Source organism: Terrapene carolina, unplaced genomic scaffold, assembly GCF_002925995.2.
Source record: "Terrapene carolina triunguis isolate 2854851 unplaced genomic scaffold, T_m_triunguis-2.0 Scaffold246, whole genome shotgun sequence".
NCBI classification, from domain to species: domain Eukaryota; kingdom Metazoa; phylum Chordata; order Testudines; family Emydidae; genus Terrapene; species Terrapene triunguis.
Window position 1 is genome coordinate 150,442 of NW_020664597.1, and position 17,008 is coordinate 167,449.

General features: G+C 49.4%; 1 protein-coding gene and 1 pseudogene across 1 annotated transcript; both read left to right on the plus strand.

Moving 5' to 3' along the window:
* Positions 1–6,119: 6,119 nt before the first annotated feature.
* LOC112125512 lies at positions 6,120–7,124 on the plus strand (annotated as a pseudogene).
* A 6,178-nt stretch (positions 7,125–13,302) lies between these two features.
* Positions 13,303–16,306, plus strand: LOC112125511 (GTPase IMAP family member 7-like). Its single transcript, XM_024223915.1, has 2 exons — positions 13,303–13,321; positions 15,642–16,306. Exons 1-2 carry the CDS (start codon positions 13,303–13,305, stop codon positions 16,304–16,306), a joined length of 684 nt encoding a protein of 227 aa, XP_024079683.1.
* Positions 16,307–17,008: the final 702 nt, after the last annotated feature.

A 17,008-nucleotide genomic window follows, 5' to 3' on the forward strand; every position in this document is an offset into this window, starting at 1 on the left:
CCAGGGCTCAGCGAGAGCAGCGACGTGAGTGATCCTGTGAAGACTCTCCCTCCAACCAGCCCTCCTGGGAAGCCAGTAACAGCTACTGTAGATTCATCAGCCATCGCGCTCACCTGGGAGTGTCCAACAGTGATTGAAGATGGAGTCATTATAAGGGAGTATAAGGTGGAATGTAAAGAGGATTCAGGAGATACGAGTCAGGAGGGGAAAGGCAAATGGCTGGAACGAAGGACAGGAGAGAGAACAGAGTTCTGTAACATTGATGGCCTGAGGCCTGAGACGCCCTACAGATTCCGAGTGTCGGCTGTGTGTGCGGACGGAGCTGTGAGTGACCCAAGTGAGGAGAGATGTATCTCAATGCTAAAGAAAGGTAAACATTTAAGTAAATCTGCGTATTATTCCCTTAACTACAGCCCTCTAGTGCCTGGAGCTACTGGATCAGGTAAGGGATTCCTTATCAAGGGCATGAATCTAAATGATCCTGGGTGTATAATGCAGGCTCGGCTTCCATTCAAATAATGAATACAATTAGAAATAAATCCTAGCTTCCAGATAAATACCCGAGCTGGTTCCTATGTGTGGACTGGGTGGCTGAAATGATCCCACTGTAATCCCCAGGTCCTTTTCTGCAGAACTGCTGCTTAGCCAGTCGGTCCCCAGCCTGTAGCAGTGCATCAGATTCTTCCATCCTAAGTGCAGGACTCTGCACTTGCCCTTGTTGAACCTCATCAGATTTCTTTTGGCCCAATCCTCCAATTTGTCTAGGTCACTCTGGACTCTGTCCCTACCCTCCAGCATATCTACCTCTCCCCCCAGCTTAGTGTCATCTGCAAACTTGCTGAGGGTGCAATTAATCCTATCATCCAGATCATTAATAAAGATGTTGAACAAAACCGGCCCCAGGACCGACCCTTGGGGCACTCCGCTTGATACCGGCTGCCAACTAGACATGGAGCCATTGATCACTACCCGTTGAGCCCGATGATCTAGCCAGCTTTCTATCCACCTTACAGTCCATTCATCCAATCCATACTTTTTTAACTTGCTGGCAAGAATACTGTGGGAGACCGTATCAAAAGCTTTGCTAAAGTCAAGATATATCACATCCACTGCTTTCCCCATATCCACAGAGCCAGTTATCTCATCATAGAAGGCAATCAGGTTGGTCAGGCATGACTTGCCCTTTTTTTAAAGATGGCCACTATATTTGCCTTTTTCCTATTGTCTGGGACCTTCCCCGATCGCCACGAGTTTTCAAAGATAATGGCCAATGGCTCTGCAATTATTTCAGCCAACTCCCTCAGCACCCTTGGATGCATTAGATCTGGACCCATGGACTTGTTCATATCCAGCTTTTCTAAATAGTCCTTAACCTGTTCTTTCACCACTGACGGCTGCTCCCTCCTCCCCATACTATGTTGCCCGGTGCAGCAGTCTGGGAGCTGACCTTGTCTTGAAGACCGAGGCAAAAAAAGCATTGAGCACTTCAGCTTTTTCCACATCATGTTATTCTCCGACACCCTCATTCAGTAAGGGTCCCAAACTTTCCCTGACCAACTTCTTGTTGCTAACATACCTGTAGAACCCTTCTTGTTACCCTTCACAGCCCTTGCTAGCTGCAACTCCAATTGTGTTTTGGCCTTCCTGATTACACCCCTGCGTGCTTGAGCAATATTTTTATACTCCTCCCTAGTCATCTGTCCAAGTTTCCACTTCTTGTAAGCTTCCTTTTTGAGTTTAAGCTCACCAAAGGTTTCACTGTTGAGCCAAGCTGGTCGCCTGCCATATTTGTTATTCTTTCTGCACATTGGGATGGTTTGTTCCTTCGCCCTCAATAAGGCTTCTTTAAAATACAGCCAGCTCTCCTGGACCCCTTTCCCCCACATGTTAGCCTCCTGGGGACCCTGCCCATCAGTTCCCTAAGGGAGTCTAAGTCTGCTTTTCTGAAGTCCAGGGTCCGTGTTTTGCTACTTTCCTTTCTTCCTTTTGTCAGGATCCTGAACGCTGTTGTCAGACGCTCCCGGTGTGGTGCTCTGCTCTGTTCAATGTTCATATCAATCGGCTGCGTGCGTGTGTTCCCTCTGTGTGCTGCCCCAGCTCTGCGCAGATCGCTGACACAGCAGACCCCGAGAGAACCCCCAATGACCACAGACTCTAGTAAGGTACGAAGGCACGTCAGCCAGGTTTATTGCCTTTAGAGATACACAGTCTCCAGCTCCCTGGCAAACGAAGTCCAAGGTGCTGCTAAGGTGCGGCTAGCCAGGACATATGTGCTCCCTGACAATGGACTCAGCTCAGTCAGTGGCGGGACTTTCCACTGCCCCCTAGGCTGGACAAAGATATCCACTCAGGGATGCATTCTTATACACAGGTACAAACAAGTTACACATCACTCCTGACGTATTGAGGTGCAACCTCTCTATGTAGCAAGGTACAACCCCTCTACGTAGTAAGGTGCCGCCTTTCACCTTGTACATGTTGGTTTGAACAAAACAACTCTATCCATCATATTACCCTTTTGGTCCTGTCATTGGGATGGGTCGGCCTGTTCCATGTTATCTGTGGAATGTTCCAGTATAGTGAATGTTCTGATATCTGGTGTTCAGTACCTTTTAGGTATGTATCTTTTTGCAGCATCAGCCCTTTCCTTGCCAGCGTCTGTGAGCAGGGCCTGCCTCTGGCTCACAGCTTCACTTTGCTTTATGTTAGCAAAGTCTTGACCATTACTTTAGTTCAGGCCTTAGGCCTCATACTGGGCCTCTGATACCAAGGTTTATATCTCAGGGCCTCCTCTTACTACAAACACAACCATCTCATGGTCACTGCTGCCTAGTTTGCCACCCAGTTCTACGTCCCCTACCAATTCTTCCCTGTTTGTGAGCAGCAGGTCAAGAAGAGCTCTGCCCCTAGTTGGTTCCTCCAGCACTTGTACCAGGAAATTGTCCCCAACACTCTCCAGAAACTTCCTGGATTGTCTGTGTACTGCTGTATTGCTCTCCCAGCAGATGTCAGGGTGATTGAAGTCCCTCATGAGAACCAGGACCTGTGATCTGGAAACTTCAGTTAACTGTCCGAAGAAAGCCTCGTCTACCTCATCCTCCTGGTCTGGTGGTCTATAGCACACGCATACCACGATATTACCCTTTTTGCTCTCACCTCTAAACTTAACCCAAAGACTCAACAGACTTTTCTCCAGTTTCATACCGGAGCTCTGAGCAATCATACTGCTCTCTTACATACAGTGCAACTCCTCCACCTTTTCTCCCGTACCTGTCCTTCCTGAACAGTTTATACCCATCCATGACAGTGCTCCAGTCATGTGAGTTATCCCACCAAGTCTCTGTTATTCCAATGACATCATAGTTCCTTGACTGTGCCAGGACTTCCAATTCTTCCTGCTTGTTTCCCAGGCTTGATGTGCTGGTCAACTACAGTGTGCCTAGTATCAGAGGGGTAGCCGTGTTAGTCTAGATCTGTAAAAAGCAACAGAGGGTCCTGTGGCACTTTTAAGACTAACAGATGTATTGGAGCATAAGCTTTCATGGGTGACGAAGTGGGCATTCATCCACGAAAGCTTATGCTTCAATACATCTGTTAGTCTTAAAGGTGCCACAGGACCCTCTGTTGCTTTTTACAGTGTGCCTGTTTAGGGTGCGGAGGTCAAAACACATCTGGGTTTGCTCACTAATCTAACAGATTACCACCATGGGGGAGGCATATGGGCTGCAGGATTCTGCAATGATGACATTACAATCAGCTCCTGGAGATGCTGCTGCACATCTTCCATCTCTGGGAGTGCAGTCTTCCTAGATCTCTCCCTGAAGGGTTGTGAGTCTTGTAGTCTGATGTTGTGTTCCACTCCTTTTGCACATCCCACTCATGCAGTGAGAATACCTTAGATCTTTCACAAAGTTTCTTCCTCAGGCGATCCTTCCACTCCTCAGAAAATGGTGAAGTCCAACTTTGTGGGATCTATTGGTGGAGCCTCAGCCTCACGCTAGGATCTCACAATGGTTTGGGGCTCAAAGAGATCTGCAATCTTCTGCCGGGGTGCCGGGACGGGATGGGGGGTGTCATCAGATGCTCCCGGTGTGGTGCTCTGCTCTGTTCAATGTTGATATCACTCGGCTGCGTGCGTGTGTTCCCTCTGGGTGCTGCCCCAGCTCTGCGCAGATCGCTGACACAGCGGATCCCAAGAGAACCCCCAATGACCACAGACTCTAGTAAGGTATGAAGGCACCTCGGCCAGGTTTATTGTTAAAGAGAAACACAGTCTCCAGCTTTCCGTGGCAAACAAAGTCCAAGGTGCTGCTAAGGTGCGGCTAGCCAGTACTTATGTGCTCTCTGACAATGGACTCAGCTCAGTCAGTGACGGGACTTTCCACTGCCCCCTAGGCTGGACAAAGATATCCACTCAGGGATGCATTCTTATACACAGGTATAAACAAGTTACACATCACTCCTGATGTATTGAGGTACAACCCCTCTACACAGCAAGGTGCTGCCTCTCACCTTGTACATGTTGGTTTGAACAAAACAACTCTATCCATCATATTATCCTTTTTGGCCCTGTCATTGGGATGGGTCAGCTTGTTCCTTGTTATCTGTGTGGAATGTACAAGTATGCAGTGTTCTGATATCTGGTGTTCAGTACCTTTTAGGTATGTCTCTTCTTGCAGCATCAGCCCTTTCCTTGCCAGCTTCTGTGAGCAGGGCCTGCCTTTGGCTCACAGCTTAACTTTGCTTTATGTTAGCAAAGTCTTGACCATTACTTTAGTTCAGGTCTTAGGCCTCATCCTGGGCCTCTGATACCAAGGTTTATATCTCAGGGCCTCCTCTTACTACAGGGGGCAGGGGGCCATGGCCCTATTACTTTAAAGGCAGGGCCTCGAGGAAAGAGGCAGAGTGAGGATGGGGCCTCAGGGGAAGAGGTGGTGGGGGTGGAGCCACAGTTCAGGCACCGGTGGCTTCCCCACTACTAGGGAAGTTCCGGTGCTCCTGTCTTGTGCCCTTGTTTCACAACAGCATCACTGCTTGTTTCATTAGCAATCAGTATTGTCGTCAGACGTCACCGGTGTGGTGCTCTACTCTGTCAAATGTTGATAATCCCATTTGGCTGTGTGCGTGTTCCCTCTGTGTGCTGCCCCGGCTCTGCACAGATCGCTGGTACAGCAGATCCCGAGAGAACCCCCAATGACCACAAAATCAGATAAGGTACAAAGGCATCCAGCCAGGTTTATTGCCAAAGCACAGTCTCTAGCTCCCTGGATCAGATGTCTACAGTTCTGCTAGTACATGAGGGCCCCCGACAAAGGGACACAGCTCAGTCAGTGGTGGGACTTTCCACTGCCCCCTAGGCTGGACAAAGATACTTCCTCTGAGATACATTTTTATACACAGATACGAACAAGTTACGTATTGCTCCTGACGTACCAGGGTGCCACCCTTTGACGTATCCAGGGGCCGCCTGTTACCTTGCACATGTTCATTCAGTGAAAACATCCCTATCCATCATGCTGTCTTTCTTGCTTTCTTTCTTTCTTTCAACCTCATCACCCAAAAAAATGAAACAAAGGGGCTGATTTGTAGAGGTGCTGAGCACCCAAATCTCCAGCTGAAGTCAGGGGGATCTGGGAGTGCTCCACTTCTCTGGCAGTCAGGTCCAAATTAAACTCCTTGGGCATCTTCTGCTAAACAAGGAGCCCATTCTCTAGTCTGCCCCGGGCTCTTTCTGCTGCTCCCACCTTCCTGGACTGGCTCCTGGTGACCCCTGCTCCTCTCTGCATGTGGTAGAGGCTGCACAGGGAGCTAATGAGATCTGGTGGCAACACCACACCGTGAGCAGTGATTCCAAAACAGAACATAAGGATCCAGACCAGCTTCCCTCCCAGAAACAACACCTGATCCCTGCGCTGGCCCCCTCCAGCACAAAGCCTGCTGGGTGCTTAGAACTCACTCAAATCTGAACCGAGGCCTCCAAAGGTGACAGGTTGTCACTTTACTGCTCCTTTCCAAAATGCAAAATGTTTCCATGCCAGTTAACTAAGGCCTTACAACAGTTATAATTACAGAAAGGGAAATTCCCCAAACTCACGCATTGTTACTTTATTATCTTTACCATGAGATTGTCAAACTTACTTCTTCCAGGCCCAAGAGCTGCCAGCCAGTGCACTGAGAAATCCGAACTATGGATTGTTCTTGTTGGTAAAACTGGAGCTGGGAAAAGTGCAACAGGAAACACCATCTTTGGTGAGAAACTGTTTGAGTCTAAAATCTCAGCACAATCAGTAACAGTGAAATGTAATAAGAAGAGAAGGGATTGGAACGGCAGGGACATTGCAGTCATTGATACGCCTGGTCTTTTCGACACAAAAATTCCTTTAATAGAAACTATGAAAGAAATAGGGCGTTGTGTGGTAGTCTCCTCCCCAGGACCCCATGCTATAGTTCTGGTGATGCAACTGGGTCGTTTCACTGAATAAGATAAAAAAAAAACAGTTGAATGAATACATTAAATTTTGGGGGGAAAAGCTGTGGAGTACATGGTCTTCTTGGTCACCAGAAAAGATGACTTCGGTGATCAGTCATTAAATGATTATCTTAAAAGTTTAAATGACAAAGATCTTCAGATATTGATGGAAAAGTGCGGGAATCGATGCTGCGCTTTCAACAACAAAGCGAAAGGACAGGAGCAGGAAGCCCAGATTTCAGAGCTGATTGAAATGATTGATAAGATGGTTTACCAGAATGGAGGCTCACATTATACTAATGACATGTATGAATATGCTCAGAAGAAACTTCAAGAAAAAATCAAGATGCTCAGAGAACCCTATAAGGAAGTGATGGAAAGAAAAAAAAGAGAAGTGACAACTCAGCATGATGAGGAATGTAAAAAAATAGATGAGGAATTAAAGAAAGGAAGCTCACATGATAAAATCACTTTGAAACAAAAGCAGGAGGCCATGAAACAGAAACTGGAAAAAGATTTAGAGGAAATAAATAGCTGCTACCAGGAACACCTACGTGAAGTCAGGGAAAGAGCTGATGAGGGTGTTACTATAACAGACCCTGTTTTAAAACCATTCACATATATGTTTTCAAATATGAAACGCTGGTTTCAATAACGATTGACTTACTTTACTTTCTCCTTCTCTTGTCACTTTGCCACTTTTTCAATAGTGATGAATGGAGTTTCAGTGCTTTGTAACACTTTAACCTCCTAATTTTTTCTGCACAGAAGTTTACATTCGTATCAGCTTCTTAGTCGACCTTGTACTTTCACACCCTACAGCGGATGCATACAAAGCATGAGTAAATGCAGCTCTTAGCATTTGTTTTTTATGAACATTGTGTGTTGGTTCCATTAAAAATTCTGGCTACAGCTATTAGATCTCTTCCGGACTAAGAGTTGGAATAAGCTGGGGTTGATGTATTATATTGTGATATTGTTGTCAATCTGGTGGTAAATGTCGACCTTACTTCTATTAAGGAATCATTTACAGACATCAGAATCTGTTCATAAAAATAACCATTCATAAGTATTCACTGATCAGTTTGGATAAACGGTTCTCAGCTCATTAGTTGTTTTCAAGCAGTTCATTCTGACTAGTCAGTATTCAGTATCTGTAACTTGTGACTGGCAACCCAAGTCACATGGCATTGTTTCTGCTTCTGGGTGGAAATTTTGTAAACAATAGATTCTGTAGGTGTTTGTCTCTGTCTGAGGGATTGGAGCAAATGTGGTTGTATCTTAGGGCTTGGCTGTAGACAATGGATCGTGTGATGTGGTCTGGATGAAAGCTGGAGGCATGTAGGTAAGTACAGCGGTCAGTAGGTTTCCGGTATAGGGTGGTGCTTATGTGACCATCACTTATTAGCACTGTAGTGTCTAGGAAGTGGACTCTTGTGTAGACTGGTCCAGGCTGAAGTTGATGGTGGGGTGGAAATTGTTGAAATCCTGGTGGAATTCCTCAAGGGCCTCCTTCCCATGGGTCCAGATGATGAAAATGTCATCAGTGTGGCACAAGGAGAGTAGGGGCATTAGGGGACGAGAGCTAAGGAAGCGTTGTTCTAAGTCGGCCATAAAAATGTTGGCATACTGTGGGGCCATGCGGGTACCGATAGCGGTCCCGCTGACTTGTCTAGACCACATCATATGATCCATTATCTCCATCAAGCTCTAAGTTACAACGGCATTTGCTCCAATCCTTCAGACAGAGACAAACACCTACAGGATTTCTATCAAGCATTCTTAAAACTACAATACCCACCTGCTGAAGTGAAGAAACAGATTGACAGAGCCAGAAGTGTACCCAGAAGTCACCTACTACAGGACAGGCCCAACAAAGAAAGTAACAGAACGCCACTGGCCATCACCTACAGCCCCCAACTAAAACCTCTCCAGCGCATCATCAAGGATCTACAACCTATCCTGAAGAATGATCCCTCACTCTCACAGATCTTGGGAGACAGGCCAGTCCTCACTTACAGACATTCCCTCAATCTGAAGCAAATACTCACCAGCAACCACACACCACACCACAGAAACACCAACCCAGGAACCAATCCCTGTAGCAAACCTTGTTGGCTACTCTACTCTAGCGACACCATAGTAGGACCCAACCACATCAGCCACACCATCAGAGGATCATTCACCTGCACATCTACTAATGTGATATATGCAATCATGTGCCAGCAATGCCCCTCTGCCATGTACATTGGCCAAACTGGACAGTCCCTCCGCAAAAGAATAAATGGACACAAATCGGACATCAGGAATGGTAACATACAAAAGCCAGTAGGAGAACACTTCAATCTCCCTGGTCATTCTATAACAGATTTAAAAGTAGCTAAACTTGAACAAAAAAACTTCAGAAACAGACTTCAAAGAGAAACAACAGAACTAAATTTCATTTGCAAATTTAACACCATTAATCTGGGCTTGAATAGGGACTGGGAGTGGCTGTCTCACTACAAAAGCAGCTTTGCCTCTCCTGGAATTGACACCTCCTCATCTATTATTGGGAGTGGACCACATCCACCCTGATCAAATTGGCCCTGTCAACACTGGTTGTCCACTTGCGAAGTAACTCCCTGCTCTCCATGTGTCAGTATATAATGCCTGCATCTGTAACTTTCACTCTATGCACCTGAAGTGGTTTTTTTTACCCACGAAAGCTTATGCCCAAAGAAATAAATCTCAGCATCCAGTTAAATACCAAAGCTGGTTCCTATGCATGGACTGGGTGGTTTGGTGACTAATGCCCCAGACCCAGTGCATAGAGAGTGTCACGGACTCACAGATTGTGCCCACTTTTGGCCCCGTGCGGTCCGTGGGGGGTGCCCCTTTTAGTGCGACAGCCCTTCTCGGGGGTCCACTCTCTCTCGGGGTCAGGCCCCTCCACCTCCTGGAGCCACACCTCTCTGAGCCTTAGCACGTCTGTCTCTGCCATGGGCCCCCTCAGGGAGTCCACTCGCTCTAGACCCCCGGGGCCTCCACCCCCCGAAGGGGTTGATGCAACCCTGTTCTCTAGACCGGAGTGACTCTCAGCCAGCATAAAACAGGAGGATTTATTGAGAGTTGAACACAGCACAGGAAACTCTCAGGGCCTCAGGCCTGGCCTCCCTCAGCCCAGCACATCCCAGTCTCTCTGCATCCAGGTGGGCCCTGCCTGCTCCTCCTCTCCAGCCCAGAGCCCCCTTGCTTCCCAGCTGAGCATCTGAGATCCCCGGCCCCAGGTCCCGCCTCTGTCCATTGTCTTCTCTCCAGGTAAACAGGGTCGTAAACCGGGGCCTCCTCTCCTGCTTCTCCCTCTGGCTGGAACCGGCTGGTCAGGTCACTGGGTCCTCACTCTGCAGCCCATTGTCCGCCCACTAGCCAGAACCGGCTGCATCTCCTCAGCTGGGCCTCCGGGTCACCAGGTCGCCAGGTCACCGGTCGCTGGGGTATCCATCCTCCAGGCCATCGGCTGGGTTCCCAAGTCCTCTCTCTGGTCCTCTACAAAACAAACTCCCTCTCCCCTCACCTCGTTAAACCAGTAACACCCAGGGAAACTGAGTCCCACCCGCTCCACATGCAAACCATTGAAACTCCACAGAAAACAAGAAAACCCACCACTTCGTCACAGAGAGGATCTGTTGAACTGTAGGAATAGGAGTTCTAATCCGGAGTGATGCTGGGCACAGAGACAATGACAGGTTTTGTTAGGGAATAGAATCATAGAATATAAGGGTTGGAAGGGACCTCAGGAAGTCATCTAGTCCAACCCCCTGCTCAAAGCAGGACCAATTCCCAACTAAATCATCCCAGCCAGGGCTTTGTCAAGCCTGACCTTAAAAACCTCTAAGGAAGGAGATTCCACCTCCTCCCTAGGTAACCCATTCCAGTGCTTCACCACCCTTCTACTGAAAAAGTTTTTCCTAATATCCAACCTAAACCTCCCCCACTGCAACTTGAGACCATTACTCCTTGTTCTGTCATCAGGTACCACTGAGAACAGTCTAGCTCCATCCTCTTTGGGGGTCTGGCTAGAGAATCTGAGGGTCTGGCTAGAGAATCTTGCCTGTATGCTCGGGGTTCTGCTGATCGCCATATTTGGGGTCGGGAAGGAATTTTCCTCCAGGGTAGATTGGCAGAGGCCCTGGAGGTTTTTCGCCTTCCTCCGCAGCATAGGGCAGGGGTCGCAAGCTGGAAGATTCTCTGCAACTTGAAGTCTTTAGATCACGATCTGGAGACTTCAACAGCAGAGTTAAGGGAAAGTGGGGGGGTCAGCTTTTGTGGCCTGCATCATGCGGGAGGTCAGACTAGATGACCATATTGGTCCCTTCTGACCTTAAAGTCTATGAGTCTATGAGTCTTTGGAACCCCCTTTCAGATAGTTGAAAGCAACTACCAAATCCCCCCTTATTCTTCTCTTCTGCAGACTAAACAATCCCAGTTCCCTCAGCCTCTCCTCATAAGTCATGTGCTCCAGACCCCTAATCATTTTTGTTGCCCTCCGCTGGACTCTTTCCAATTTTTCCACATCCTTCTTGTAGTGTGGGGCCCAAAACTGGACACAGTACTCTGGATGAGGCCTCACCAATGTCGAATAAAGGGGAACGATCACGTCCCTCGATCTGCTGGCAATGCCCCTACTTATACAGCCCAAAATGCCATTAGCCTTCTTGGGAACAAGGGCACACTGTTGACTCATGTCCAGCTTCTCATCCACTGTAACCCCTAGGTCCTTTTCTGCAGAACTGCTTCCTAGCCATTCGGTCCCTAGTCTGTAACAGTGAATAGGATTCTTCCGTCCTAAGTGCAGGACTCTGCACTTGTCCTTGTTGAACCTCATCAGGTTTCTTTTGGCCCAATCCTCTAATTTGTCTAGGTCCCTCTGTATCCTATCCCTACCCTCCAGCGTATCTACCACTCCTCCCAGTTTAGTGTCATCTGCAAACTTGCTGCGGGTGCAGTCCACACCATCCTCCAGATCATTAATGAAGATATTGAACAAAACCGGCCCCAGGACTGACCCTTGGGGCACTCCGCTTGAAACCAGCTGCCAACTAGACAAGGAGCTGTTGATCACTATCCCTTGAGCCCGACGATCTAGCCAGCTCTCTATCCACCTTATAGTCCATTCATCCAGCCCATACTTCTTTAATTTGGTGGCAAGAATACTGTGGGAGACTGTATCAAAAGCTTTGCTAAAGTCAAGGAATAACACATCCACTGCTTTCCCCTCATCCACAGAGCCAGTTATCTTGTCATAGAAGGCAATTAGGTTAGTCAGGCATGACTTGCCCTTGGTGAATCCATGCTGACTGTTCCTGATCACTTTCCTCTCCTCTAAGTGCTTCAGAATTGATTCCTTGAGGACCTGCTCCATGATTTTTCCAGGGACTGAGGTGAGGCTGACTGGCCTGTAGTTCCCCGGATCCTCCTCCTTCCCTTTTTTAAAGATGGGCACTACATTAGCCTTTTCCCAGTTATCTGGGACCTCCCCCGATCGCCATGAGTTTTCAAAGATAATGGCCAATGGCTCTGCAATCACATCCGCCAACTCCTTTAGCACCCTCGGATGCAGCGCATCCGGCCCCATGGACTTGTGCTCGTCCAGTTTTTCAAATAGTCCCAGATCACTTCTTTCTCCACAGAGGGCTGGTCACCTTCTCCCCATATTGTGCTGCCCAGTGCAGCAGTCTGGGAGCTGACCTTGTTCGTGAAGACAGAGGCAAAAAAATCATTGAGTACATTAGCTTTTTCCACATCCTCGGTCACTAGGTTGCCTCCCTCATTCAGTAAGGGGCCCACACTTTCCTTGGCTTTCTTCTTGTTGCTAACATACCTGAAGAAACCCTTCTTGTTACTCTTAACATCTCTTGCTGGCTGCAACTCCAAGTGTGATTTGGCCTTCCTGATTTCACTCCTGCATGCCTGAGCAATATTTTTATACTCCTCCCTGGTCATTTGTCCAATCTTCCACTTCTTGTAAGCTTCTTTTTTGCGTTTAAGATCAGCACGGATTTCACTGTTAAGCCAAGCTGGTCGCCTGCCATATTTACTTTTCTTTCTACACATAGGGATTTTTTCCCCCCTGCAACCTCAATAAGGATTCTTTAAAATACAACCAGCTCTCCTGGACCCCTTTCCCCCTCATGTTATTCTCCCAGGGGATCCTGCCCATCTGTTCCCTGAGGGGAGTCAAAGTCTGCTTTTCTGAAGTCCAGGGTCCGTATTCTGCTGCTATTATGTTCCCAATTCCTGTTGGTAATCCAACTGGGGAAGAGTTAAGGTTGTGTTGGAAATATCACCTTAACTTTGCATTTCCTGGTTTGCCATGTGTGAGTTTTGGGAATTAAATTCATGCTCTGGAAGAGTTTGAGGAGCACAGGGCAGGGCCGAGCACCTACATCATTAGCTCCATGTTAACAAAGGTTTTGCATGTGAATTGCTGCTGTTTATGCTGAACCTGCTGATGAGAGATCTGCAAGCTCCAGTGAGATCAGTCTGGTGTGTCTGAGAAGGAGTAAATCCCCTTCAGGTTTATTTTGAAGGTAAAGTGTCTGTCCATGTGCGGGATCACAGATGTTTTCAGGGTGCCCACTCCAGTAGTATCTATGCACCACATTTTCGGGGAATCTTGTGTATGTGCAGCTAGCATCTGCTAGAGTAAAAGTTGTGAAACAATGTCCATTTCACATTGTCCTACTTTTCACATCCACACCATTTTTTGAAACCTATAATTTTGGGCTGAAATAGCACATATTTAGCCTGTGCCCCACAGTGAATATTTTTACAAAATTTGAGCAAAACCCATGGTTAAGCTACGAGAAGGTAAAAATAGCCAGTTTTCCCATTTCTAAAAATTGCTGGTTTTTTGGATTTGTGATTTGGGGAACAATATCTCACATTTTGAACTCTCACCCTTGGCATTAGGCCCATTGTCCTTGCTGAGCCATGCGTGCTTTGCTAAATTCACACACACAAACTTTGTTAATGTGGAGTTAAGGTTGCAGGAACTCAGCGCTGCCCTGTGCTCCTCCTGCCCTTCCAGAGCAGGAGACGCAGCCTTAGCTGCTCCCAGAGGGATGCCGAGAGGAACTGGAAACTTCACAGCACCTGTCCTGTCCGTGGCCAAACTGGGGATTTTCTCTGTGGCCACCACTGACCAGACCAGGACTCACACGTCCCGTAGCGCCTCAGTGTGCTCTGTGTATCACCGCTGGCTCGGGAGTACTTGCTGCTAGCTGGCTGACACAACGCTGGAGTAACAGGCTGAGGGAGGGGAGAGGTACTGCGGTCTCCCTGACCGACCCCTCAGAGCCAGGAGCAAAGGGGCAGAGGGGAGGCTGTGGGGCTGTGTGGTGTGGGAAGTGTCACTTTAACTCTGCATTTCAAAGGTCTAGTCACCTTTACACTGTGCCAGTGAAGCTTTCACGTTCTGGAAGGGCACCATGGGGCCCCTGCACCAGTAATTCCACAGTCACAGAAGGGGTTTGTGTCTTAAAATGACATAACCACAGGTGCTGACTCTGTGGGTGCTCCAGGGCTGGAGCACCCATGAAAAAAAATTAGTGGGTGCTTAGCACCCACCGGCAGCCAGCTCCCCTCTTCCCCCAGTGACTCCTGCAGCCCACTGCCCTGCTGATCAACTCCTCCCCCTCCCTCCCAGCACCTACCGCCCACCACGATGAGCTGTTTCACAGAGTGCAGCAGGCGCTGGGGGGTGGGAGGGGAAGGAGCGGGGACGGGGGCACACTCAGGAGAGGGGGTGAAACTGGGTGGGAAGAGGTGGGACGGGGTGGGAGCTTGGGGGAAGGGGTCGGGTTGGGGCCTGGGGTATGGAGCCGGGAACACCCCCTGGGCTCTCTCCACACACACACACACACACACACACACACAAAATCTGCCCCTCAACCCCACCCACAACACTTCTTGCTACTCCAGCCCTGGGCTCCCCTCACACAAACAGCTATGCCAATGTCCCTCAATCCTGACCCACTGCTGTCACTGGTGGATCAGCCAATGGACCCACAGGGCCTGTGCCCAGGGGCCACGGCTGATTGGGGGCCCTCAGAAAAATGGGCGCCCTGCCCCTAGCAGACAAGCGCCCGGGTGGGGCAGGGAAAGGGAAATCTTCGTGCCCCGACCCCACTCCCTGCCAGCAGCGCCAGGCAGACAGGGCAGGGCAGAAGCACCAGGTGGGCAGGGCGGGAGAAGCTCCAGCACCCAGAGCCTTGTCCCCCGCAGAAGCGCGGGGTGGTGGGGGAAGCTCCAGCGCCCAGACCCCCACTGTGGCCCTGGGACTGGAGGAGCTCTGGCTCCCTGCTGTGGCCTTAGGACTGGGGGAGCTCTCACTCCCCACTGAGGTGCCGGGGCCCTGGCAGGGGGGACTGAGCTTCTCTGGTCTTGGGGTCACAGTGGTGGGGGGAGCAGAAAGGAGAAAATGGGGGCAGCAGTGGGGGTGTGTGGAATCAGGTGGGACAGTGGGTGGAATGGGGCAGGGCCATGGGGGAAAAGGGGCAGAATGGGGTGGGACTATGGGCAGGGCCACAGACGGAAGGGGCGGAATGGGGACAGGACTGCAGGCAGAAGGGGTGGGGAGGGGGCCCCCCACTTCCTCTGGCCCAGAGCCCCACAAAACCTTAATCTGCCTCTGACTGCCTTGGGCTCCTCAAGAGGAATGTTTTAGACTTGGGGAGCAGCAGCTTGTTCCAGGCAACCCCAAAGCCTAGAAGAGGAGGAGGGCAGCCACCCAACATGGCAATCCCAGAGAAAAGGAGGGCTCTCCTGGACTGACACCAGAAGGGGACACCATAGGAGGGGAACAGGCCACCAGAGACTTCCCTTAGCAAGGGGAGCCTACAATCTAGGGATGAAGGCTATTCCAAGCTGTATAGAGAAGTGCTGACTGCAGGGTGGTTCCCATTGAGGTCTGAGTTTGTCTAACTCAAGCCTCCCCGTGAACCTGCGGGGCCTGGACTCTGCCAGTGACTGCAAACTGATCTGCAGGGACCACACAGTCCTAGCACCACAGCAGGGAAGGAGGGATGGGAACTAGTTCTGCAGCTGATTCAGGACACACACACCGAAACCTCAGCTGTGTTACTGACTGTGAATGACGTATTCAACCTCTGTGACTTGTACCCAACAGCCCCAGGGTGCGGTGACGGATACATAGGGGAGCCGGAACTGAGAATCGTCCTTGTTGGTCGATGTGGAGCTGGGATAAGTGCAACAGGGAACTCCATCCTTGGAGAGGAAGTGTTTGAGTCCGAACTGGGACCATGTTCAGTAACTAGGAAATGTGCTACAGGGAGCAGGACCTGGATGGGGAGGAAGATTCTAGTTGTCGACACTCCTGGCCTTTTTAGCACCTATGACCCTTTAGAAGTGACCTTCCAAGAGATCAGACGTGGTGTTTCCCTCTCCTTCCCTGGGCCCCACGCTATAGTTCTGGTGAAACAGCTGAGCCGTTTCATAAGAGAAGAGGAGGAAATAGTTAAACAAATAAAAAGTAATTTTGGAGTGAAGACAACAAGATACATGATCATCTTACTCACCCGGAAAGAGGATTTAGGTGGTCGTGCACTGCATGAATACATAGATACATGTGACATAGAGCTTCAGAAGCTGATCAAAGAGTGTGGGAACCGATGCTGCGCGTTTAATAACAGAGCAAGAGGAGCAGAACGAGATGCCCAGGTGTCTGAGCTGATTGCAATAATTGACAAGATGGTGCAGGAGAATGGAGGCTCATTCTACACCAAGGACACATACATGAGCCGCCTCTTTCCTGGATTTACTGCTAAAAGATAAAATCTACCTGGCTGCATGAGGGAAGGGGTGGGTGGGGGATTGCGTGGATCAGGAGGGAGTGGGGAGGGTAGCGGTGACTGGAGCAGGGATCTGGAATGACAGCCTGGAAACAAGGAGTACTGCCAGGGCTGGATTTAGGGGCAGGCAACCCAGGCAACCGCCTGGGGTGCTGGGCTTGGGGGGCACTGGGACCAGGGGGCTGTTTTTGTTGTTAGCAACAAAAGGGAAAATAGAATGTTGGAAGTAACATGTTTCAGGAATTCCGAATGTGGATTCATTGCTCACTAACCTCCTGAAATGTTCTGGAGCTTTGTAGAATCTCGTGGAACCTTCTGAATTTTCTGCGAATCACATTTTCCTCAAACCTCCTAGAATGTTGTCAGCCAGGCCCTGGCAGATACATAAGGGGCGGGGTGTCACCAGTCAGTGAGATATAACAACAAAGGTATTCAAAAGTTTAGCAAATGGGGAGGGGGGGGCGCTGAAGACGCTCCTCACCTGCAGCGCCAGTTGGTCTAGGGCTGGCACTGAGTACAGTGGTGGAGTTGGAGCATCAGCCAGGAGATGGTGTTGTGAGAGGGGCTTAGTTTGGGGTAACGGAATGGGGGGTGGGGTGTTGAAAGAAAAGACTAGAGGAAATAGGGAGAGGGTTGGGTCAAGTGGGAGCAGGAGGAGGGGGTCAAGTGGGAGCAGGAAGGTAGA